The sequence below is a fragment of the Protomyctophum bolini genome (assembly GCF_963924005.1).
Source record: "Protomyctophum bolini genome assembly, chromosome: 15".
NCBI classification, from domain to species: Eukaryota; Metazoa; Chordata; class Actinopteri; order Myctophiformes; family Myctophidae; genus Protomyctophum; species Protomyctophum bolini.
This window is the reverse complement of record NC_137876.1, coordinates 26,482,244-26,504,004: the sequence shown is the minus strand read 5'-3', so window position 1 is coordinate 26,504,004 and position 21,761 is coordinate 26,482,244. Positions and strand designations below refer to the sequence as shown.

The 21,761-nt window shown below is 44.0% G+C and overlaps 1 protein-coding gene across 1 annotated transcript; it reads right to left on the bottom strand.

Annotated features, from left to right (window-relative positions):
- Positions 1 to 624: 624 nt before the first annotated feature.
- Positions 625 to 21,571, bottom strand: trmt61a (tRNA methyltransferase 61A). The gene is made up of 4 exons (XM_080783281.1): positions 21,418 to 21,571; positions 19,867 to 20,247; positions 13,447 to 13,713; positions 625 to 1,913 (listed from the first exon to the last, which is right to left on the bottom strand). Exons 2-4 carry the CDS (start codon positions 20,210 to 20,212, stop codon positions 1,588 to 1,590), a joined length of 939 nt encoding a protein of 312 aa, XP_080639407.1. The 5' UTR covers positions 20,213 to 20,247; positions 21,418 to 21,571; the 3' UTR covers positions 625 to 1,587.
- Between the last annotated feature and the right edge of the window lie 190 nt (positions 21,572 to 21,761).

Genomic DNA, 21,761 nt, shown 5'->3' with positions numbered 1-21,761 from the left:
GGAGAGCTGTAGAGGGAAGAGAAAGCAGGGGGAAGGAGAGGAGGAGACGGAGGGTAGGCAAGAGGACAAGAAAGGAAGGGAAAATGACTTCAATACCTCCCTCCTCTTCATGGAGCAAGCACCTTGTCTCTACCATTTTTGGTTTGGAGCCACAGCAGAACACCAGTGAGGTTACAAGTTCAACAACGTTTCTTTTTAATCACGTGTATCTCGGGATCCACAAGGGTACAATGTGGCTCCAATGTGTATCTCAGACTTCATGTGGCCAGGATGTGACATTAGTCATCATATTATTATTATATATATCATATATTATTAAAAGTATAAGAACACATGTATAAAGTGGAAGACAAGTACTAAATTAGCCTAATAGCAGCGTGCACAAGGAATTTTGGTGCTGATTTGTCCAGGGGATTGCGAGATTAGCACCAGGAAAACACACAGACCGACCCTCTTGTAGAAGATGGTTAGCCATCCTAAATACTGTATCTGCCAACAAGCAAAGAAATGGTTTCGCTCTATGCTTGTGTACAAGATTCTCCTCAGTATGTCTGGATCTGTAGATAAATGTCAAGGTACAGGTTAATTCACATGGTAGTGTTATAAGGACAAAGGGACAAGAGGTGTTTTCACACATTTATTGTATTTGTTTAAATTCAAAAAGCACAAACTAAAACAACGGAGTAACTGTTTGTTCTCTTATCTGTCCATTTTTGGACATAACAGCCGTATACAATGACTTGGCTACTGACATTTTTGCTTGATGCAAGCAAAATAACAGCACCAGGTGACAGCTGTGAAAAAAAGAAAAAAAGAAAAAAAGAAAAGAAAAACACACCAAATCCACCAGCATTAAATCAACAGCACGGGACAGTGCAATCTAAGCTGGTTGTTCTATTTTATTAAAGCCTTTGGAAAACAGAGAGAGGCAGAGATTGCGTAGATGTTTAAAACCACACAGTCTCCCTCAGTGATTAAAAAAAAGTATGTGGAAAAAAAGGGAGAAAAGCTGAACTGAAGCTGGAACAGAGCAGATTACGTAAGAAGAGGGAAGGACAAAGCATTAAATCGCATCAGTAGGAAGCGTTTAGAAGTGTGATTTCAGTTTGAAGTCCAAAGGCAGCAGATGAAAATGTTATAACAGCGGACCAGGTTTGCCATATGCAACTCGACTGATCATCATCCTTATTCCATTGGCTTACAACTAAACAAAGATGATCTCAGCATGAAAATACTTTTGCACTTGTACAGTGCAGAGTTCATGACAGTTCAGGTGTCCCCTCACTATTTTGTAAGTCAAGGCATGGGAAACATTTTGAGCCAGTGCATGCTAATGTCAGAATTTGAACTGCAAGTACGTTGCACTGCTGCTGCACCGTCCATCTCTTTGAGGGAATAGATCTCAACGCATCATGATGCAAAGCCTTGTGAGCGTGTAGATTGACTATTTCTTGCTATTTGTCATACAACAATGTATACAGACTTCAGTGGTTAACTAACTCAAATGTGATCCATAAAATCACCCCTGTTTCAAAATATCGCCCATGTATCTCAACAACAAATGCAACCTAAGAGGGTAATAACACCTTATGTCCGTGGTTTTGTAGCGAAGGTCAGGTACCCGGTGTGGCCTGGAATCTCCCTGGCGGGGGTTGTGGTCTTACAGGTAACCGAGGGAAGGTTGGGGCGAGACGAGGATGTTCTGAGAGAGGCTTCCTCCTCTCTGGGTTCTGGCGCGGCCGAGACGGAAGCTTCGGGCCCGAAGTCGGGGAGCGCCAGGAAGACGGTGCGCACGTCATGGACGCGCAGCAGGACCTCCATGGTGCTGACCTCCTCGAAGCCCAGTTTGTACAGAGCCAGACATGTCTTCTGGACCTGCTCGATACACGGAGAGAAGGAGCACAGACGACCTCCTGGAGAGTGGGAGGACGAAATGCAGGGGAGAAAGAGGAGGGAAGGATGGAGAGGTAGAGGGCAGGAGGAGAGAATGAGAGCCAGAATGTCGGGAAGTGTGTGTGTGCGTGTGTGTGTGTGAGAGAGAGAGAGAGAGAGAGAGAGAGAGAGAGAGAGAGAGAGAGAGAGAGAGAGAGAGAGAGAGAGAGAGACAGAGACAGACAGACGGAGGCAAGAAAAGACAGAAAGGAACAGAAGAAAAAGGGGAAGAGAAAGGGAGACAAAAGACAGAGACGGGAAGGGCAGGTAAGAGAGGAAGTAGTGGTAGTGTCAATTTTTGCCAAGTCACACAATCCAACCGACAGCAAATTGAGGAACTGGTCACTGAAGGTCCTTTCATTCCGTGTAATCAGACAACATTAACGATGCTCATCTGCAGCTGAACATTTTGATTAACACTGGCGGTCAATAATTTGTCACGAAATAACCAAATTGACTAAAACGAGAAAATGTACCAGTGCATTAAGCTGTTCACGTACAGGTGTGTGACTGTGTAATTTGCAACACGAGTGCTGCTTACAATCCATTAGACCAAACAGGCATTATGCACAGATAATAGGAGAAGGTTGATGATTGTGAGAAATTGAGAATGCAGTAAAAGGTGGTAGTTGATGTGAAACTAGTCGACAGTGTGGATATTGTAGAAGAAAAACCCCAAGGTAATTGGCCTATAATTAGAGACTGGAACATTGGCCAGGACGAGGTGGGTAGTTATAGGGACAGAAATGACAGTTAAGAGGATACACACAGTCTTTCATACATTCCCAATTATATGTCTTAGTTTGTCAGTTAAACAACCAATGGGGCGAGCCGTCTTGAAAAGCGCTCTGCGTGTGTGTGTGTGTGTGTGTGTGTGTGTGTGCAGCTAATCTGGCAAACCACTGGGACTATCAGTGCCGAATGTGTTATGCAAGTTGCCAGTAGGCCAGGTAAGTAAAACCCTGAATATTCTTCACACCGATTGTATCTCCGAGCCATCTTTAATCAGCCAATATGCATTCAGAGAGACCGTTAGAATGGCTAGTGAATGCTACATGTACCAAAGTAAACTGTGTGTATTTATTGCTCTGGTACTGCATTTGTGCCCTTGTTGGAACACAGTCAGACCAGAGATAGACACAGAGGACACAATGAAGAACTCCTACAACAGGTGTAGTTTGCTTGTGTAGGAAATCAAGAGTAATTTGGCTACACATGCAGACATCCTCACCAGAGATTCCGGTTCAGTCTAGACTAAAAATAAGACTTTAATTGGCCTGAAATATGCAGTTTTTGGAAAAAGGTTTAGTTTTCACTGTTGCTACACTTAGTTAAAAGTGTGAAATTGTCACTATTGAGATATTTGTCATAGCTAATGATGTACTGTATGAACATGCACCCCTGTCCAGTAGCACCTCCCAGACTACGTTTTTGTCCAGCAGGAAATCCTGTGCACAGATACTGTAATATAAAACAATAACGGGCGGCCGTAGCAACCACGACTAGCAAGCTGAAATCCGTGTCCGGGACATTGTTGCGTCTCTGTCTGTGTGTTGACACAGCTGTGAGGATGCTGTGACCAATCAGTAGTCAGCGCCGCTACATACATGTCACCACTTAGATTGGTCTCAGCCCTGCTTGGCCCACCTGCTGGTACCGCCTAATCAGCCCTGCTTGGCCCACCTGCTGGTACCGCCTAATCAGCCCTGCTTGGCCCACCTGCTGGTACCGCCTAATCAGCCCTGCTTGGCCCACCTGCTGGTACCGCCTAATATCTAATAGCAATGCAAAAACATGAGGGTTAGACGCGGTGAGCGACACCATTGCGCAACGAACCTACCAAAAACGGGTCCACACACGCGCGACTGTTCTCGCTAATCCTGGCCGAAACGGGACGTCTGGACACCCTATATACAATGTATTTCTATGAGAATACATACGCGGGCATCTTTTTACCAGCTGCTGTGTAAGCACAGCAGCTGGTCTATTTTCTCTCGGCTTGGCTTTCACGCCCACTTGCTGTAGTGACGAGCCATCGTCCTGATTGGCTGCCTCGTCTCTAGGCAACCAGACACTTTTTGCCTCTAGCCGACCTCTCAGCCAATGGGATAGCATTGCAGCCAGCAACAACCCACTAGTTCTTAACTTCTTATCACGCCGCGCGCCAATGTTATTTGACCAAGGGATTCTAATGTCAACTTTCAAGTACAACACGTAAGCTAACCCAGGTAAAGTAATTCAAAGCAGACGCGTGTGAGCGTGCAGCTGGTAAAATATGACTATGTCGTTTTGGGCTTGTTTTCCTTTGCGTGTGTGAGCTGAGCGTCTGTGCACGGCCAATAGCAGCGCCTGAAATCATGAACATGGAGCAGAAGAAAAGCAGCGTCCGTGTGCAGACACGATCAGGACAGGTCCACTCAACCCAGGATTCCCTCCTTTCTCCCTGCCACCCACCCAGTCACACACACACGCACGCACCCCCGCCCCCGGGAGAAGAATGTAATGTTCCCCCCTTTAATGTTCCGTTTCAGACAGCAGGACAGATGAGAGGGGTGGTGGTGGTGGCGTTATGTCCCCTAGACCTAGAGCAGCAGGGGTACATTGGGTCCAGGGAGAGACCTCAACTCCTACACGATCTCTGGACACAAGCAAGTACTGTTTGAGATCCTGCAGGCCAACGCCTTATATATCTCACAGTATTGAAATTGGAAAAGGCAATACTTCTCTCTATTAAAACAGGTTGAGTGTTTAGCTTTTTTAGCTAACGACAGATCGCGTCCACCTAAACGGCCAAAATCCTCGTGTGCACGCTCGTGCACGCGCGAATGTCGTCTTTATTTGAATTATGGCTTATAATCTGCTCAAATGCGATATTCGTGGCTTGATTAGAGCTTAATTTGACTTAGATATGCCAAAAACTATGACCGCACGGACCGTTCACTTCCATCGCTGTGATGTAAAATGCCCGACAATTACTTCCGGTTCAAACTGTATCTGTATCTTTTTTCCACTGTTTGGTCAAAAAGGTCGGCACTGGTGAGCTACCGTCCCCTACACTGAAGTTAAGAGAGATAGTTTCACTATGAAGTAACTTAAATTATGCTTGCTTATGTGTACATTTGGACTTTGCAGGAAATTCTACTGTGTTTGGGTAAATGCGAAAGGACAAATTTCAGGTATGAGTAAGTAAATATTATATGGAAAATATCCCGACAACAATGGGGCGGCCAAGTATAAATGGACAAAGTACTAGTAGCACCTGTTGGAGCATGATTCCTCAGTCAAAACCCTCACTCAATGTAATCTATTCTCCCTTTCCAAATGGGTTGACGGCATTCAAAAGCTATGCTCTTAATAAAAATCTATATTCTACATCTAGTCCATCTTCCATTATCGATAATCCCTGTGGCCCATTTTGTGTTCCAATCCATAGTCTGACCTCCAAATCATAGGTTAGACGGTTTTTGAATGCAGTGGCCTTTTTCCCTCAACTTAACCCAGTATTATCCAACACAATATTCCTCTCATTAACCACTTTCAACTGTTGATGAGAGACGCATTGGGAGCTTGTAGAACACGTATTTTCACTATTTGTCAAAGCATATAGGTCAACTAAATTGTTAAAAATGAATGAATGAATGAATGAATATGAGAGGAGAGAGATCACCCACTGATTTGGTCTCTTAGTTAAACGCAACCCTGAGGAGATCACAGCAGGAGGCTGGAGAAAATCTTGCCAAGAAATCTTCAGTAGTTGACCCTTGGGAGTACAGAATGGCACTCCTACCGCTACAGCTGTACTAAGAAGTACAGTACAGCAGGGATTTACTGTACAGTGCAATTTCTTAAGTTACATAATAAATATGGCAGTAGTTGGAGGACTCTTATCCAAAGTAAATTAGAGTACGACAGGACATACATTTCTTTTAAGGTTATCTCCAGCGGGAGTTATTGTGAGCTATCCATTCAGCAACACAGGAATTGGAAACCCTAACCCTGACATTAATAGTGAGATGATAACGACTCGACACCGCTTTTTTGCAAGTGACGGAGGCATTTACCGATTTGTTGTTTTGTTTTTGTGTGTGATATAGAATAGATATAGGCATTGATAGGTTGTTATATATATCCATCAGTGTTGGAGTAATTTTACAACTCCTGGTTGTGTCTGTTCATAAATAATATATATTATTATAAATATATCTGTTGTCATAATAGTCTTGTTGAGGTTTCAGTGTGAAGGGTGGTATTATACACTAGTGTAGCTCAAGAACATCAAATCATTATGCTGAAATCCTCCCTTCTCCATGACTGCATAGGGTAGCATAACCTTCGTTAGCTGTAGACTTTGCCCTCTCTGAATCTGCCCACTGGACTCAGAATCCGTTTAAATGCTGTGGGGAGAAGGAGTTGCTCTTTCCCACTCGACTCCCGCCTCCTTGCACTGTCAACGGGCACACTGGGGTGATGTCTTTGTAAATGGGTCATCATATTGGAAACAATGCCGCTAGCAAGCCATGTGTGTTGCAGTGCTTGCACACAGTTGCCCCCCCCCCCCCCCCCCCGCATAACTTTATTGAACTGAACAAAACCTGCTGAAAGTCAGCCGTTTTGCTCACATTTCCCTGGAGAAATGAAACCCAACTCAACTACTGGGAGCAGTGAGTGGGCAGCGAGTGAGCAGCGCCCAGGGTCCAGCTCCAGCTCTGTGGCCAGTACCTTTTAAGCGCACTGAGAGGAATATGAGGGAGAGAAAACCCATGTGAACAAAGGGAGAACATGCTAACTCCACAAAGAAAGATTTCACTTTATCCTTAGTTGGTTTTGAACCCTGGACCTTCTCACTGTGAGGCAACAGTGCTCCCAACTGAGCCACCGTCTCTAGGCCTGTATATACACCCACCTGGCCTTGGATCAGTTCCAGCTAATGCCTCTGCCCCCTGTGTCTCCCCTATACAACTATGCCTTCTCATCTTTCCAAACTCACTGTTTCAATGAAGATAAAAACACATTGGGGGGAGAGGACTCTCCACTCTGCAATTGGAATTGTTTTTGCCCCTCCAATGCAAGCCTTTTGAAATTACGTCATGCGGTAGCGAAGACTATGGACTTTTTGCGAGCGTAGGTCGCAGTTTACTATGAAAATCTGCAAAACCTGTCAGTCAGTCATGCCTTGTGACATGCTCCATATATGGCCAATACAGAATTAATGTTGATCTGACCTCATCAAACTCTGTACACTCAAGACACTGCCCCCACGGTCGTCTGTTACTGGCAATGTTTGTTTAGAGCACTTTTAACAAAAATAATTGCCAGCCAAGTCAAGTGTATTTATACTTGTTTAGGGCACTCAATAACGACATGAGACGTCATGTGGCCAATGTAAATACATATTGTGAATTTGTGACTGATTTTGTTTTATTGTGACCATAGGTCGAATTTACTATGAAAAGTAGTTGGTCGGGCTCCATATATGGTCATGCCTCGTGACATAACGCCTCCATATATGGTCACACCTCGTGACATCACACCTCCATATATAGTCACACCTCATGACATCACGCCCCGTGACACGTCACTCCACCATATATGGCCATATCCCTATACGAAGATCACGACACTGACCTCATCTAACCCTGGATAACCATACATGGAGAAGACTGGATCATCACCTAGATCTGCATATATGGAGCCGGCCAGCAACTCTACATCTGACTTCAAACCCTGAGAGGTCCATATATGGTGCTGACCTGTTCTGACATTCCTATGTTGATCCTTCCCCACCCGTCCTTCCTGTTCTGACATTCCATATGTTGATCTGACCTCATAAAACCCTGTACACTCAAGACACGCTCCGTGTGGCCAGTACAGAATTCATTCCATATGTTGATCTGACCCCCCCCATGCCAAAGCGCCAGCGCTCACCCAGCAGTCTGCCATCTGCCGTGACCCAGGCTGGATGCGTGCACGCGACCACGCCCTTTAGGGCGAGGTCGCTTCTCGCCCTCGGGCGTCTTACTGGTACAATAACACTGCATTCATGACATCTCGTAAAGAATATAGGGGCAGTGTGATTCTTAAACTTCCATTGCATTAACAGAGAAAATGCCAGTTTAAACTGTGTGTCTGGAGTAGCATGCCTACTGAAGAGAGCATTGTATGAAAGCCGTGCCGTTTGAGACATTTGGGATGTTTCACATGGTGTTCGTGCCTTTGACAAATACGACCAGCATTCATTCTCTGACTCTGTGCAGCTGTAAACACAGCTCCAATGTGTCCTAGCAACCAGCTAATACAGCAGGGGGGGAGGGGCCAAGTCATAGATGGAAGAAGTCTGGAAAAAAACAGGGAAGTAGGTTTTGTAGTCCATTTTATGCTATGTTGAATTAATTATGCATTTGTGTTCGACCTTTTTCTATTCTATATATTTTTTGATTTTATTATTCTGTGTCTTAATAGGCATTTCTCTTGTATATATTTCTACTAGCATTAGCGAGTCTGGGAACGTATAAACAGTTCAAACCTTTAATGTACCTTGTGTTTTTTTTTTTTTACCACATAGAGAAACAGTATTATGAAACTAGGTATTTTGTATGTTAGAATATCTGTGTAGCATTCATTGCAGGCTGTGCATAATGGAACACACTAGCTGGAGTCTTGCATAATAAGTGTCCCAACTCTGCCAGGGGAGGGGAGGGGAATGGATGGCTCTGCCAGTATCCTGGTTCTCTCAGAATGCAGCTCCTCTAAATAGCGGGCCAGGCTATAAGCCAAGAAATGAAAAGAATTACAACCGGGGGGAACATTTTTCAATTTCCACAGGCTTGTGCCTCAACATTCTCTTTCTAGTGACTTTAGTTCTCAAGACATCACGCGATCAGCTCAGAATGATGACAGAAAACAGAAATGTTAGACGTTTTCTCAAGTAACAAGTGGGCTTTGTTAAGACACCTCTATCCAAACCCAGAATGCTACCAGTGTAGCCAAATTATACCCACATTCACAGGGAATGGAACCCCTTAACTTGACTCAACACACTGACAGAGTTATGACTAGCTGGAAGATTAAGTGCCACATCTGATTCCTAGCCACTGAGCTCTTCAGGGAATAGAACGTCTAACCCTGTGCAGTGTGCAGTGTTTGATGCTGTGGTCCGCACAAGACAGGCCTCAGTGGTTTCAGAGCTCTCAGTAAAGTGCAGCCAAAAATGTGCCCTGGACTGCAATGCAACCATGTTCGGTTTAGCCCAGCTCTCTGGAGACAAACAAAACCTTCTCCCAACAGACTACAGGAGGAAGCAAATTAACCGTTTCCTTATGGAGACACAACCTCTCTCTCCTTTGCTACATGACCCTGTATGGGCATGGGGCTGCTTCCTACATGGATAACTGGCTGCATGCTTTTATTTATCTGTGCATGTGCGCATGTGTGTGTATGGGCTATATCAGTACATGTCTGGTTAATGTGTGTGAAAATGTTTGTGCGTGTGGTACGTAGTGTTTGTATCTGTGTGCGTGCAAGTGTGTGTGTGTGTGTGTGTGTGTGTGTGTGTGTGTGTGTGTGTGTGCATTAAGGCTGGAGGACACTCAGGACAGTGGTAGCTCAGGAAAGGAATAGCAAAGGCACCATAAAAGGTAGAGAGAGGAGGTATAAGATGAAGGGAAGGCAGGGTTAGGGAGCTGCTTCTCCAGGGCCTGTATTCCATTACAGACTGATGTTTAAACGTTGCCTTGGGAATATTAGCATGCACCCTGTACAGTTTATTAAGCACCAATCCAGTTCATTGCTATGGGTGGACAGTGCATTGGTCAAATGTATGTGAGGGATTTGGAGATAGAACTCCCTAATTAAATGCAGTAGTGCACAACAAAGTAAGCAGTGCCAGCAAACAACTAATACGGACTACAATAGCCACAGTTACTTTGTTAAAGAAACAGAAAAGTCACATTTTATATAATTGATGTTCTTAAAATCAGATGAGCGTGGTATGCGCTCACCTGGTGGAAGGAATAACATTAAGGCTCAGCCCACCACAGTTGGCCCAGGTTCAAATCCAACCCTTTGCTGCATGTCTCTCTCTCTCCACTGGGGACCTTTGTGACAGAGCATGGGGCACTGCAACACCCGACCCTACCTTACATTCATACCAAGGTCCAGGAAGGTCCCCAATACAACCAAACATTCTGCTGGAAGTCACTGAGAGCGTCTTGGTACCATCAGGAATCATTGTATGCCATTATTTTTTCAATAAATACCTCAAGCAAGCAAGCAATGTACCACATGATGGCACATGTGGCGTCTTAGCAGCTCTAGTGGAGAAAATGTGACCCGATGTCCTGATCTAGGCCTAAAGCACTTCAACGGTAGTTGTTGGAGGGTTAATAACTTAAACTCTATATAGTATAGACAACTCTATATAGTATAGACTTTGTTGACTGGGATCCCACACCGATTTTGCATTGCAACACCCATTTTCGCCGAACGTTTACCCCTGAATAGGTATGCTAGGGTCAAAGTTCAAATGATGTCCCTAGTAATCACTTTAGAGAACAAACCAGAAATATGGCATGACAGGTACTACTACTACCCACTGGACTACAGAAAGGATGGTTGCTGAGCATTCTGGCTAAACATACTTAAACCGATTTGACCCATAATCCACACACAAAACTGGACGTGTCCATTGAACACCCCACTGAGCAGCCAACCTGCCTGGGCCTGCCCACCCCAGTGCATTGTGGGTTCATGTCGCCACAGAAACCGTGGAATGTGTTCTAGTCCCAATATTACTCTTTTCCTCTGTGACAGGAAGTACACACTGAAGATTTACACACCAACACAAAAGTTAATGAGTTCTAAAAGACTTGGTTAGATGGTCAGAAGGGGCCAGAGATGATGAACGGTAAGATGAACTGTGTGGCCAGCGGACAGCAGTAGATGGGAGGGGTGTTCGCCTTTGTCACACTTGTGTTCTCTGACATGCCAGGAAGAGTCATAGGAGAATCATTATCAAGTGACACTGAGTGTGTTTGAGAGACCACACACACACACACACACACACACACACACACACACACACACACACACACACACACACACACACACACACACACACACACACACACACACACACACACACACACACACACACACACACACACGAAATGCATACAAAAAAAGAACGGTTTCAAACTTACGTGTGCACTGCACATTAAAATGATATATATAACTAATATACATTCACCTTACAGTCATCCCTTAACCACTACATTCCAAACCATGAACCTAACCTCAATCAAAATGATCCCCTTTTTTGAAGCAAAGATCTGTATAATCATACGTCACAAAATTCAGCATACAGTGCACAATTTTAACAGTCAATTACATAACATTATAGTACAAGAGGAACTCCAACTAATGGTAGGTTATCTTTCCGAGTATGTGGTAGCCAGGGTTGACAACCTAACCATGATTATTAGTTATTTTCAAAACATCTCTCATCGGCTGCAGGGTCTAGTGAAGAAACTACCTCCACTCTTCAATCATATCGAAAACAACATTTTAATGCATGGACAGCAGAGTGGTGCACACAAACAAATGGATGTGTTTCAGCACACAGTCATAAGCGTTTGAATAGACGGAAGGAAGAACAGACAGACCTATATACACACACAGGTATATACACAGGTTATCTTATCTTCAAGATAGATAACAATATTGTGGAACTTTCTGCATCTCTCTCCTAGACCAATTGAATATGTTATGCACCCACGAGGATAACACATATGAATCCTTCCCACTTTAAATATCTAGGGCGGTTGTGTGTAATCTTTCAAATAGACCACACCAGGCACCTGGCCAACATTGTATCCCTGGGCGAGTCTTCAAGGCACGTACAGACAAGCTGGCAGATCTCAGTGCCACTGTGTCTCTCTGCTCCAGTCTGTTTCAAAAAGACCATTATTGTCCCTGTGCCCAAGAAACCAAAAGCCCTGTAGCGTAGTAAGCACACCCACACCCATCATCGTGAAGTGCTTTGAGAGGCTAATCAAAACCCACAGCACCTCCGAGTCCTCACTGTCCGACACATTCAACACAATAATTTGCCTACAGACAAAATAGGGCAACAGATGATGCCGTCAACTTCACCCTCCCCCATCTGGACTGGAAGTGAGAGACAGCACCCAGGTGGTGCGGATTGGCAGCTGCTGGTGCCAATTCATACCGACTCTTGGCACTGGAGGCCCCCAGCCAGGACTGTGTCTGTGTGCTCATCCGCCTCCTGTACTCCCTGATCACGCATAACTTTATGATGTGTATCCTGATTGTTGAATCACAGGCTGGCACAGAAGCTGCACTATCATCAACTCTGCAAGGCTATACGGAGTGGTTAAAACAGCACAGTATATTACAAGGGCTGGCTCACGATTCAGCCAATTATTGCACAGACAATATGGTCCTTGTGAGTCCATATGGTCTGTGAGTTTCCTGCAGGGGGGCAGTAGTATCTGAAGCCAGTAGGAAATCCTGACTTCCTGAAAGTTCATATAATGGCCTGTTGTGGCGCTGTCATTGGGCCCAAAATAAAAAATAGCTCCATAGAGGTCCGTATTATACTAGACTGTATTACCTTAATAAACATGGTCATGAATACTTTCTGCTTCCAGTCACTAGTTTAAAGTCTCATTTATGGTCCCATTTATTAAAAAAATTACCATAAAGTCGAGTATGTTCTGATGGGCGTGGCTACCGTTGCAGTCTATGATGGGGACCACACCCACCGCTCGAGTCAAAATAAAAACCAACGAAGAAGAAAAGGGGGGAAGTCCCGCCTCGTTGTCTGGGCCAGCCAATGGCCAGCTGGGCCCAAACGGATCTAGAAAGATGGCGATTTACTGACAGGCTTCATCTTACATCCATATCAGACCCGGAGAACGCTTTGTCTATATCTATCTATCTATAGTTTCCTGTCTTTCTTCACTGACCTCTGAAATAAAACAATCTAAAATAGGAGACAGAAAGGATCATGCAACTAATAATGTAACTTTTAGCCAGGAGTAAGAAACTACATTTACTCGTTTCTAGGATGTCCGATATTATTGGTCTCGCGATATTATAAGATATTTGCATAGAAATGTAATATCGGAAAATATCGATTATGATTATTATGATTATTTTTATTTGGAAAACCTTACATTTATGAATGCATCCAGCGGGGCATCACAATAGAATTAGGCAGAATATGTTAAATCCACGACCGCATATATCAGTATTGGCAGATATCTGTATCGGAAATTAGGAGTTGGACAATATTGGGATAGCGGATATCGGCAATGAAGTCAATATCAGACCTCCCTACTCGTTTCACAATATGGAACAGAGACCAGCATTCACATGTGTTGTTCCAAGTAGCAAATATTAGAAATGTTTACAATCACATCATCACTAAACCTATCATTGGGGGTACTAAAATTGTATTAGATAAAGTTTCCGTCTAGTCGATCAGCATCTTACCATGTCTCTTCAGAGCATCCTTGGCATGTCCTACGGCCTCCCAGGGGCTGGGGATGTCCAGGAAGACGGCATCGGCCACAGCGGTGACTCCAAAGCCTTCTTTGCACACGTCCTGGTTCCGGACGGTGACCAGGTGGCCCACGCGGTGCTCCCTGAACTCCTCCGCGGCCTTCTCCGAACGCTGCTGGTGGAACTCCACCGTGTGGAGGTGGCCCGTCGGAGCGATGGTCCGTAGGATGGCGTGGGACAGAGACCCACTGCCTGTACCTGCAAATACGTTGAGAAGAGGGTTGAGACCAGTGTTGTTTTCGTCGACTAAAACTAAGACGAAAAATGTTCGCCGACTACCTTTTTCCACTGACGAAAACTAAATGGAAACTAAATGAAAACTATCTACGATGACTAAAACTAAGACTAAATGTACTGACAATTTCGTCAACAAATAAAAACTAGACTAAAATGTTAGGAAGGGACTAGTGGACAAGAAATCCAGTACAAGTCATTTTACACTTGGTTGCGACGCGTTGTGAGCTTGTAGATCGGCTATTTTCAGCAAGTGTAAAAACAGTCATTACGACGGCATCAAGGCCCGCCAAAATACATTTTAGTCGACTAAATCACCTGTAGATTTAGTAGACTAAAATCTTATGACATTTAGTCGACTAAAACTAGACTAACAATAAAACGTTCCGGGTGACTAAAATGTGACTAAAACTAAATGAAAACTATTCAAAAGACAAAGACTAAAACTAAAATAGAAATTTGATGCCAAAAACAACACTGGTTGAGACCATACAGAGGGGGCTCCATGATCAGAACGGGAACCTAGAGCAGTGGTTCCCAAAACATTTTAGCTCAAGACCCAAAAAAGGAAATTAGACGTTTGCCCGGGAACAAAAACTAGTTAAAATAGCAGATCTACAAGCTCACAAGGTATTGCTTCGCGCCACATTGTGAGCGTGTAGATCGGCTATTTTCAATACTTCTTAAACATTTGTTAATTGATTTCTTTGATTTGTTTTTAATTTATGAACATTTTAGCTTTTTTTGCAAATGTTTTTTGAAAATGTTTGGAAATAAGTAATAACTAAATGTAGGAAACAAAAAATATATGGGACCCATAAGAATGTGTCCGAGACCCACAAATGGGTCCCGATCCAGTTTTGGGAAACATGTACTGGACATTAAAAGCAATATCATGGTATTTATGGACATTTATTTCTGCTGAGTGCTGACACTCTTCCATTACATATTTTTTTGTACATCAGTAGATTATTTTGGAGAGATTTCTGCCAGCTTAGTCAGACTGGTCGACACAGCGTCTGGGCTGCATTTTTGGAGTGGGCCGTGATTACACTAAGGCCGCGTCCCAGAACATGGTCCGACTTCCTGTTGTAAACAATGGCCATTAGTGTGCGGATTGTGACAGCCTGCTAGAGTGCGTGTGTGTGTGTGTGTTCTGTGTTGTGTGTGTGCGTGCTACGCACCTGTGGATGTATATGTGTGCGCGGTAGGGGGACAAAGAGAGTGTACACGTAAAACTGTCATGTGACTCGTGGTCAAATTGAAGCGAGTTGGCATGAATTGAGGACATGGCTACGCACCATGGCTACAGCGAAACCCCCCCCCCCCCCCCAACACCCCCTCCAGACAGCACTGCGTCACTGCTGCCTTTGTTCCCGTGGCAACAATGGAGGCTATGTTTACTCCACAGCGGCACATTGACTTGCTAAACGGCACGCCGTCGAAGCGGACGACTGAGGGAGGTCAGAGCCAGGGGCCATAAGAGAGGGGCCCCAGGGGACCTGGGGGGCTCTCTCCTCCAGTCTCACTCTCTGACTGGAGGAGAGAGTAATATTTAGAGATGCTTTTAGGGTGGCAGCAAATCTCAGAGACAATAGTGGGAGAGAAAAAAAGGCGAAAGAAATAGCAGGATTGTGGAAATGGTGTGACAAATATAGTGGTGTTCATTATGTAAAGCACCCAGATCTGGTTCCACATGTTATGAATCCTAACTCAGCCTTCCTCATGTACCTCCCACATACGGAACTAAACAACAAACCATTTAGACTATACAAGCTCATTCTCATATTCCAGCAGAACAAAATAAACAAGGACAATCTAGAGAGGTGTTTCTATGACTTACGCCTTCTAGGAAATTTAAAGCAGGTAAGTGGAATGGGCTGAGTCAAGAGTTTAAACATAATCAATCTCATCCTTCAATCATTCATTTACAATAGTTTCGCAATGGCGTGGCAGCTCATGAAATAAAATTAAAAAGGTATGGCGGTTCCTTCTCCATATGCCTCGCCCTCCTAATCCATCCGATTAACTGTAACCACTCAAAGGGTGTGGGGAATGTTATGCTTTTTAGAGAATAACCGTCTTCCGTCCACCCAGAGCAGTGAGAGCACCCATGGTTTGGTTGCCGACAGGACTGAATTAATCCTTAGTTTAAAGTCTTTCATGACAACAATAGTCACACGAGCAGAGACATCTTCCCATCCTACCATGGTTAACCAGTGATTGAGGGAACAGAAGATTTCCCACTAGAACTGCTCTCTTCAATGCTACAAGAGCTCATTCAGAATGAATGAGACAATGAAAAAAAAGAGTGAAAGATGTGTGTTTGAGTGTAAGATAGAGAGAGAGGAAGGGAGAAGGATGTAGAGAGAGCAGTTGAGACTAGAACAGTTATTCATTGAAAGGAGGAGAGGGGAGAAAGGAGAGAGAGAATTTCAGTTGTAAAGGACTGTTTACAGCACAGAGGAAATGGCTGCTCGGCTGTTAAGAGTAAGAGTGATGGACAGCAGAAGCCAACATCTCTGTGAGCCCAACTCTCACAAACACACAATGCATCAGAGCCGAGTCTGGGCTGTGGAATTCACAGACGCCTGGTTGATTTCAACACAGAGTGGCTGGTAAGACTTTTAATTCAACCACAGCTAAACACAAATTCAATTAAGTTTCTACATAGCCAACTGAACCATTTCATTATCTCTTCTTCTTAGCCCTTGAAGAGCAGCTCTGCGTCAATGCAAATGATCCAGAGAACCCGTGTGACTCATATCAAGGACTCTGATCTATTCAGGGAACAGGACATCAAGTCAGTGGGCGGCTGGTTGTAAGAGTGGCCGAAGGGATACGATGAAACAAGGGGAAATGTGTGGTGTGTTGCAACTTAGTCAACGCATCATTAGTCTCTCTCTGTCCCCTCCCCTGTTTGTTTCCAATAAGATAGAATTCTGCAAGGTCAATAAAGGCGTAGTGGTCACAATAATGATAATAATAAACATTGTTGACAGACAGGCAGGCACATGGAATGCAGACAGTGCTAGCCCATTACCACAGGGCACCAGCATTTCATGTGGGGGATCTAATACATATGCAAATAATAAACATGTACTCAATACTGGGATTTGTCCTGACCTCTCTAACGAATGTGTGCGAGGTCGAAGGCGTTCAGAGGACTTACACTTACAAGTGCATGTCGAAAAGACGAACAAACTTCCGTTTATACATCACCTAGGAGGTTGCAACCAAATGAAGTACCACAAGGTCAAACCCACAGCACTCAAGACACACGTGGGCTCTCCTCTACGTGACCGCATGGTGCGTACTGAAGGCCTTCTCAGAGAACAGCCAATATCATTATCAACAGTAATCATCAGTGTGTTGACACAGCTCACTTGCAAAGTCACCCTGCAGGGCACACTGCAGTATCTATCTACAGGCTTTAATAATCCATGATGATGTTAGTCTCTACTGTGTTTGTGTGTGGAATCTGTGTATTTGTGCTTGCTTGCGTGTGTGTGTGTGTGTGTGTGTGTGTGTGTGTGTGTGTGTGTGTGTGTGTGTGTGTGACTGTGTGTGACTGTGTGTATGTCAGTGAAGAATGAACCAGAGTGTGTGAATGCAACACTAATTAAATACACAATGAACAATGTGTTGCTATTACAATACTATCAATTTAACATGAAATTGGATAAACCATGGTTTTTAAAGCATCTATTTAAATGGATATTCTTCTGGAATCAAACATGTTGGGGGAAATGAAACATACTGAGTCATCTGGTGTCTGTCTGGTACTTCTGTTCTGAAGAGAGGAAACAGCTGTTTGCCAGTTAAAGAGTTGCACACGAAAACAGAACAATTAACACTAACTGAACTGAAATCCATCCAACCATTTATTACACACAGTGTTATTGTCAAATGTTACTTCTGCGTATGAGTGTATAATCTGTATATAACAGAATTAACCATCTTAATCCCACTGAAACTTGTCGTTTTCACTGTGATGTGACCAATTCAGATTTTCTCCACTATAGGCCCTATACAGTATAATTTGTCGTACATCGATGAATTAAGAAAACAGCATAGTTTTTCAAAAACCTTTCAAATTATTTATTTTACATTTTATTTTGGGCAATGATATCCCCATTGCCCAAAATGGAGACGGCAGAGTTAGATGTGATTAGAATTAGCAGAAAACAAGCCTAAACTAACTAAAGACATTAGTGTGTGGACCAAAGCATGTGACGGTGCACTGCGTCTGCTGAGTCAGCCTGCAGTCTTTGGCTGACGGTCTACTCTGCATACATGATAGGAGTGAGCCAGCATTCTCCTCCCTGACCTGTTACAGTACATCTGTGAGAGAGGAGCCTGACATCGCTGCATCACTGCAGACATGTTGCGGCTCCCTCCATATGGCCAGGGGGAGTGGCTTCCAGGGTGTGTGTGATTAATATACACATGGCCAGCTGACTAGGCGGATTTCCAATTCAATTGTTGCGTAGTCAGGAGACAACTCAGACGTGCGAGTGGCAGACACAGACACAGACAGACACACACACACACACACACACACACACACACACACACACACACACACGTGGACTGGAGTGCAAGTACATACACAAAAGTGCAAACATAAGCTCGATCAATCGGTTGGCCGTGTATGCAGCACACATTTCCCCGGGTTCCATCAATATGTGACGGCCATTGGAGGAACAACAGCGCAGCAGTTAAGCATGATGAAGCACTGCGGCAGGCACTCAGTCTGCCTTTGGGGGCAAGCGAGCCTGCAACACGCATCCATAATAACATTCTCCACACCCTATGGCTAGTTACAGTTAATCAGATGGATAGGAGGGCGAGGCACATGGAGAAGGAAGCAGCAAACAGTCCAAAGGCCTCAGGATTTTTTTTCTTAACTGACATTAAGAAAAGCTGATGCCATGTCAAGTTTGTGCGATATTTGTTGACCACTGGACCATACATCAATTCAATAAAGTTAATTGGGGCTACAATAGTTAATCAATTAGAAATCTACGGAGCCCTGGAGTGGTAATAGCCATTAGGGTACAATTAGCAGTGTGAACTGGCAACACAGAGGATGAGTGTGGGGAACATTAATTGGCATAACGATTAAATAGGGAGATGGAAAAAAAGGTGAAAATAAATAGCTACTCTAAATAAAATAAAATAAATCACACTTGTGTGAAGTGAGGGAAAATAGGTGAGAAAACTATATCTACAATAAAGCCAAAACAATATGACATCTCGAGACCTGTTGGTTGGTAAACACTAAACACTGGACCACATCTCACAGATGAGATAGCAGTATGTGCACCAACAGGCTGAGCCAGTTCTGTGTACTATAAGGGCACACTGACCTAACGCAGCAACATCATCATTTCAGTCCAGGCTTATGGCTGCAACTTTATCAATAATTTTATTAGCAATTATTTAAGCAATTACTTTTCATTTAATTGAATGATTTTGAAGCAGTATAATGTTTTATTCTGTTTAACAAACTGACACAGTCATACCTAGTCATGTTCTTTAATTGATTGGTCTGATTATTGACTAGTCTGATTAACCACTCACGCCCCATTTTATAATTAGTTACTTACAGTAGGTGTCACGTAACACTCACGACGCATCACAATAAACGACCTGGCTGAGGACATTTATAGTGTACCATGAAGCGAAACAAAAAAACAACACAGTACAAACAAAACCAAAGGATGCAGTGCTAGCCTCTAATACAGTGGTTCCCAAAGTGTGGTCCACAGGGGTCCTTGAGGGCGTTCCAGGGGGTCCCCAGCTAAATGATAGTTTGGAACCTTATGGGTCTGTAACTCAGAGAGGGTACAACTACAAATGGATCCAAACGGACTCTAACAGGTCCATTTGGTTCCATTTGTACACTCGCAGAGTTAAATTAACATTTGATTTTACAATTATAAATTGGGGGTCCCAGAGATAGAAATGCCGTAGACTAATCACGCATGTCAAACTGGGGGTCCTTGAAATTAAACGGGTTGAGAATCACTGCTAGAGCTCTTATGCATGGGGTCCCTGGCATATCTTTTCAATGGGTTTCAATTTCAAAACAGGTGGAAGATTGCAGCTCACCTGACTCACAGACCACAGAGCCTGGTTTCAGCTCGAGCATCATGGTGATGTTGGCGATGTCGGTGGTGTAGAGGATCTGTGTGCGATGGGGCAGGTTGAGGGTCCACAGCTCCGGGGTGGGGTGCAGCACAAACACGTAGCCACCCCCCCTACTGCCACCCTTACTGCACGTCACCTTTGACCCAAAGCGCTGGCCTATGAGATCTGTGGAGTGGCGGATGGCACCGTAGCGCGTCTGTGTCTGGGCGCCTTTCTGCACCTTCACTGCCATCATCTGGTCGTGGCTCACGTAGATGATGGCAACATCCCCATCCTGGATACGATCCGAGTACTCCACAAAACTCATGGCGAGTGTCGGTGGCTCTCTCCAACTGCAAGGGTCTGAGAAGGAAGTGGGTGAAAGAGTTTTAAAGCTACACCTTGGGTCACTGAATACCCACCACAAACAATGCAATACAGGGTATAGCCGAGGTTCTGATCTCGACTGCGGTCGAAAACCGATGATAATTACTTTAATGTGCTAGAATGCTAACACTTTCATTCATTGTTCGCTGTGTTCGCCTATAAGGTGAGGTGATGTCATGCTGTGAGTGTGATGTCACGCTTTCATGCTGGGCCTGCATTTCCGTGGTTACAGAGGGTATGCGTGTGACATCATCGTCATACCTGGAAGTTATGCGGGAACACCTACCAATAAATGACTTCCTGGCCTTGAGAGCCCATACTGTACATCCAAACGTGATGGAAAAGTGATCTGATTGCGTTAAACTCACTTTGCCACTTGCTTTACGCATACACTATCTATAGTAATAACAGAATGATTCTCTGTCAAAGTACTGATGATGACATTTGTGCTGTAAACCATGTCATCCTTGTCCGATCCCCAACCATGCCCAAAAGCATTGTATTCACAGTCCACATGTCCCAGTGTAATCAAGTGCTCACTTTAACTAAAAGCTAGGCAATATCTAGTTTATGAACTGAAATGACCCTGGGTATGCACTTATATAAGAAACATCATTCAAACTTCCATTATGGTTATTTTTCACATTAATACATTTGTAGTGTTGTACTTCACTACATTGTAATACTTACGGCAAGGGTTGCCCTTGTAGTGTAAAATAATTTAACACTGCGATAAATATTGTTTTATTTTATTACCCGAGCGTCCTTCAGCTTTAAAAGCATGCATGTTCAGTTCATGCATGTGCAAATTTCTTAGCCCTGAAACATGACTGTCATGTGAACCATGGCTAGTGCATTGTGCACAATTTATCAGTTCGCTGCACTCGCATGTTTAGATATAAAGTTATGATTTTCTTTCAGGTTGTGTTCCTTCATACACATAAGCTCGCGTCACGAGACGTTCCACCTCGGAGGAAAATCATATTTAACACACACGTCTTGCTTGTACCATGTTCTCCATGTGACATGTCGAACTTTTTTTTTGGGGGGGGGGGGGTAATTGTTAGCAAAGCTAGCATAGTAAGCGTAAGCTAGCCTGTGTTTGGTTAAAACAACTTTGAAAGGTGTGACAGAATCCTACGATACCTTCTCCAAAGTAACGTTACTCCCAGTCCACGGTCCTTTGCGACGATAAATGAATGATAAAATGTTTGCATTGGGTAATGTAGTAGCAGTGTAGCACTAGCAGCTAACCATTCATCCTGCGGACCTGCACCTCACTCACAACGTGGTCTTGTTGTCACAGGAAGTCCACAGAGCAGAGGAGGGACGCACTGATCTACAAACCATCGTGCTCCCATCTCTATAAGAAGATGGCGTGCAGATGTTTTGTAAGTCTATCACGATTGTGGCTCCAAATGATGACGTATGGAGTCCCGTTTCATTCTGTATTATGTTTTTAACGTTTAATAAAGGTGATGTCTTTTTAA

Excerpts from the sequence above, each read along its gene's own strand:
- trmt61a (XM_080783281.1), bottom strand. The coding sequence starts at position 20,212 with ATGAGTTTTGTGGAGTACTCGGATCGTATCCAGGATGGGGATGTTGCC. Across the intron at positions 13,714-19,866 it reads CTCTGTGGTCTGTGAGTCAG|GTACAGGCAGTGGGTCTCTG; the intron begins GTGAGCTGCAAT and ends ACGTATTTGCAG. Across the intron at positions 1,914-13,446 it reads GGATGCTCTGAAGAGACATG|GAGGTCGTCTGTGCTCCTTC; the intron begins GTAAGATGCTGA and ends CCCACTCTCCAG.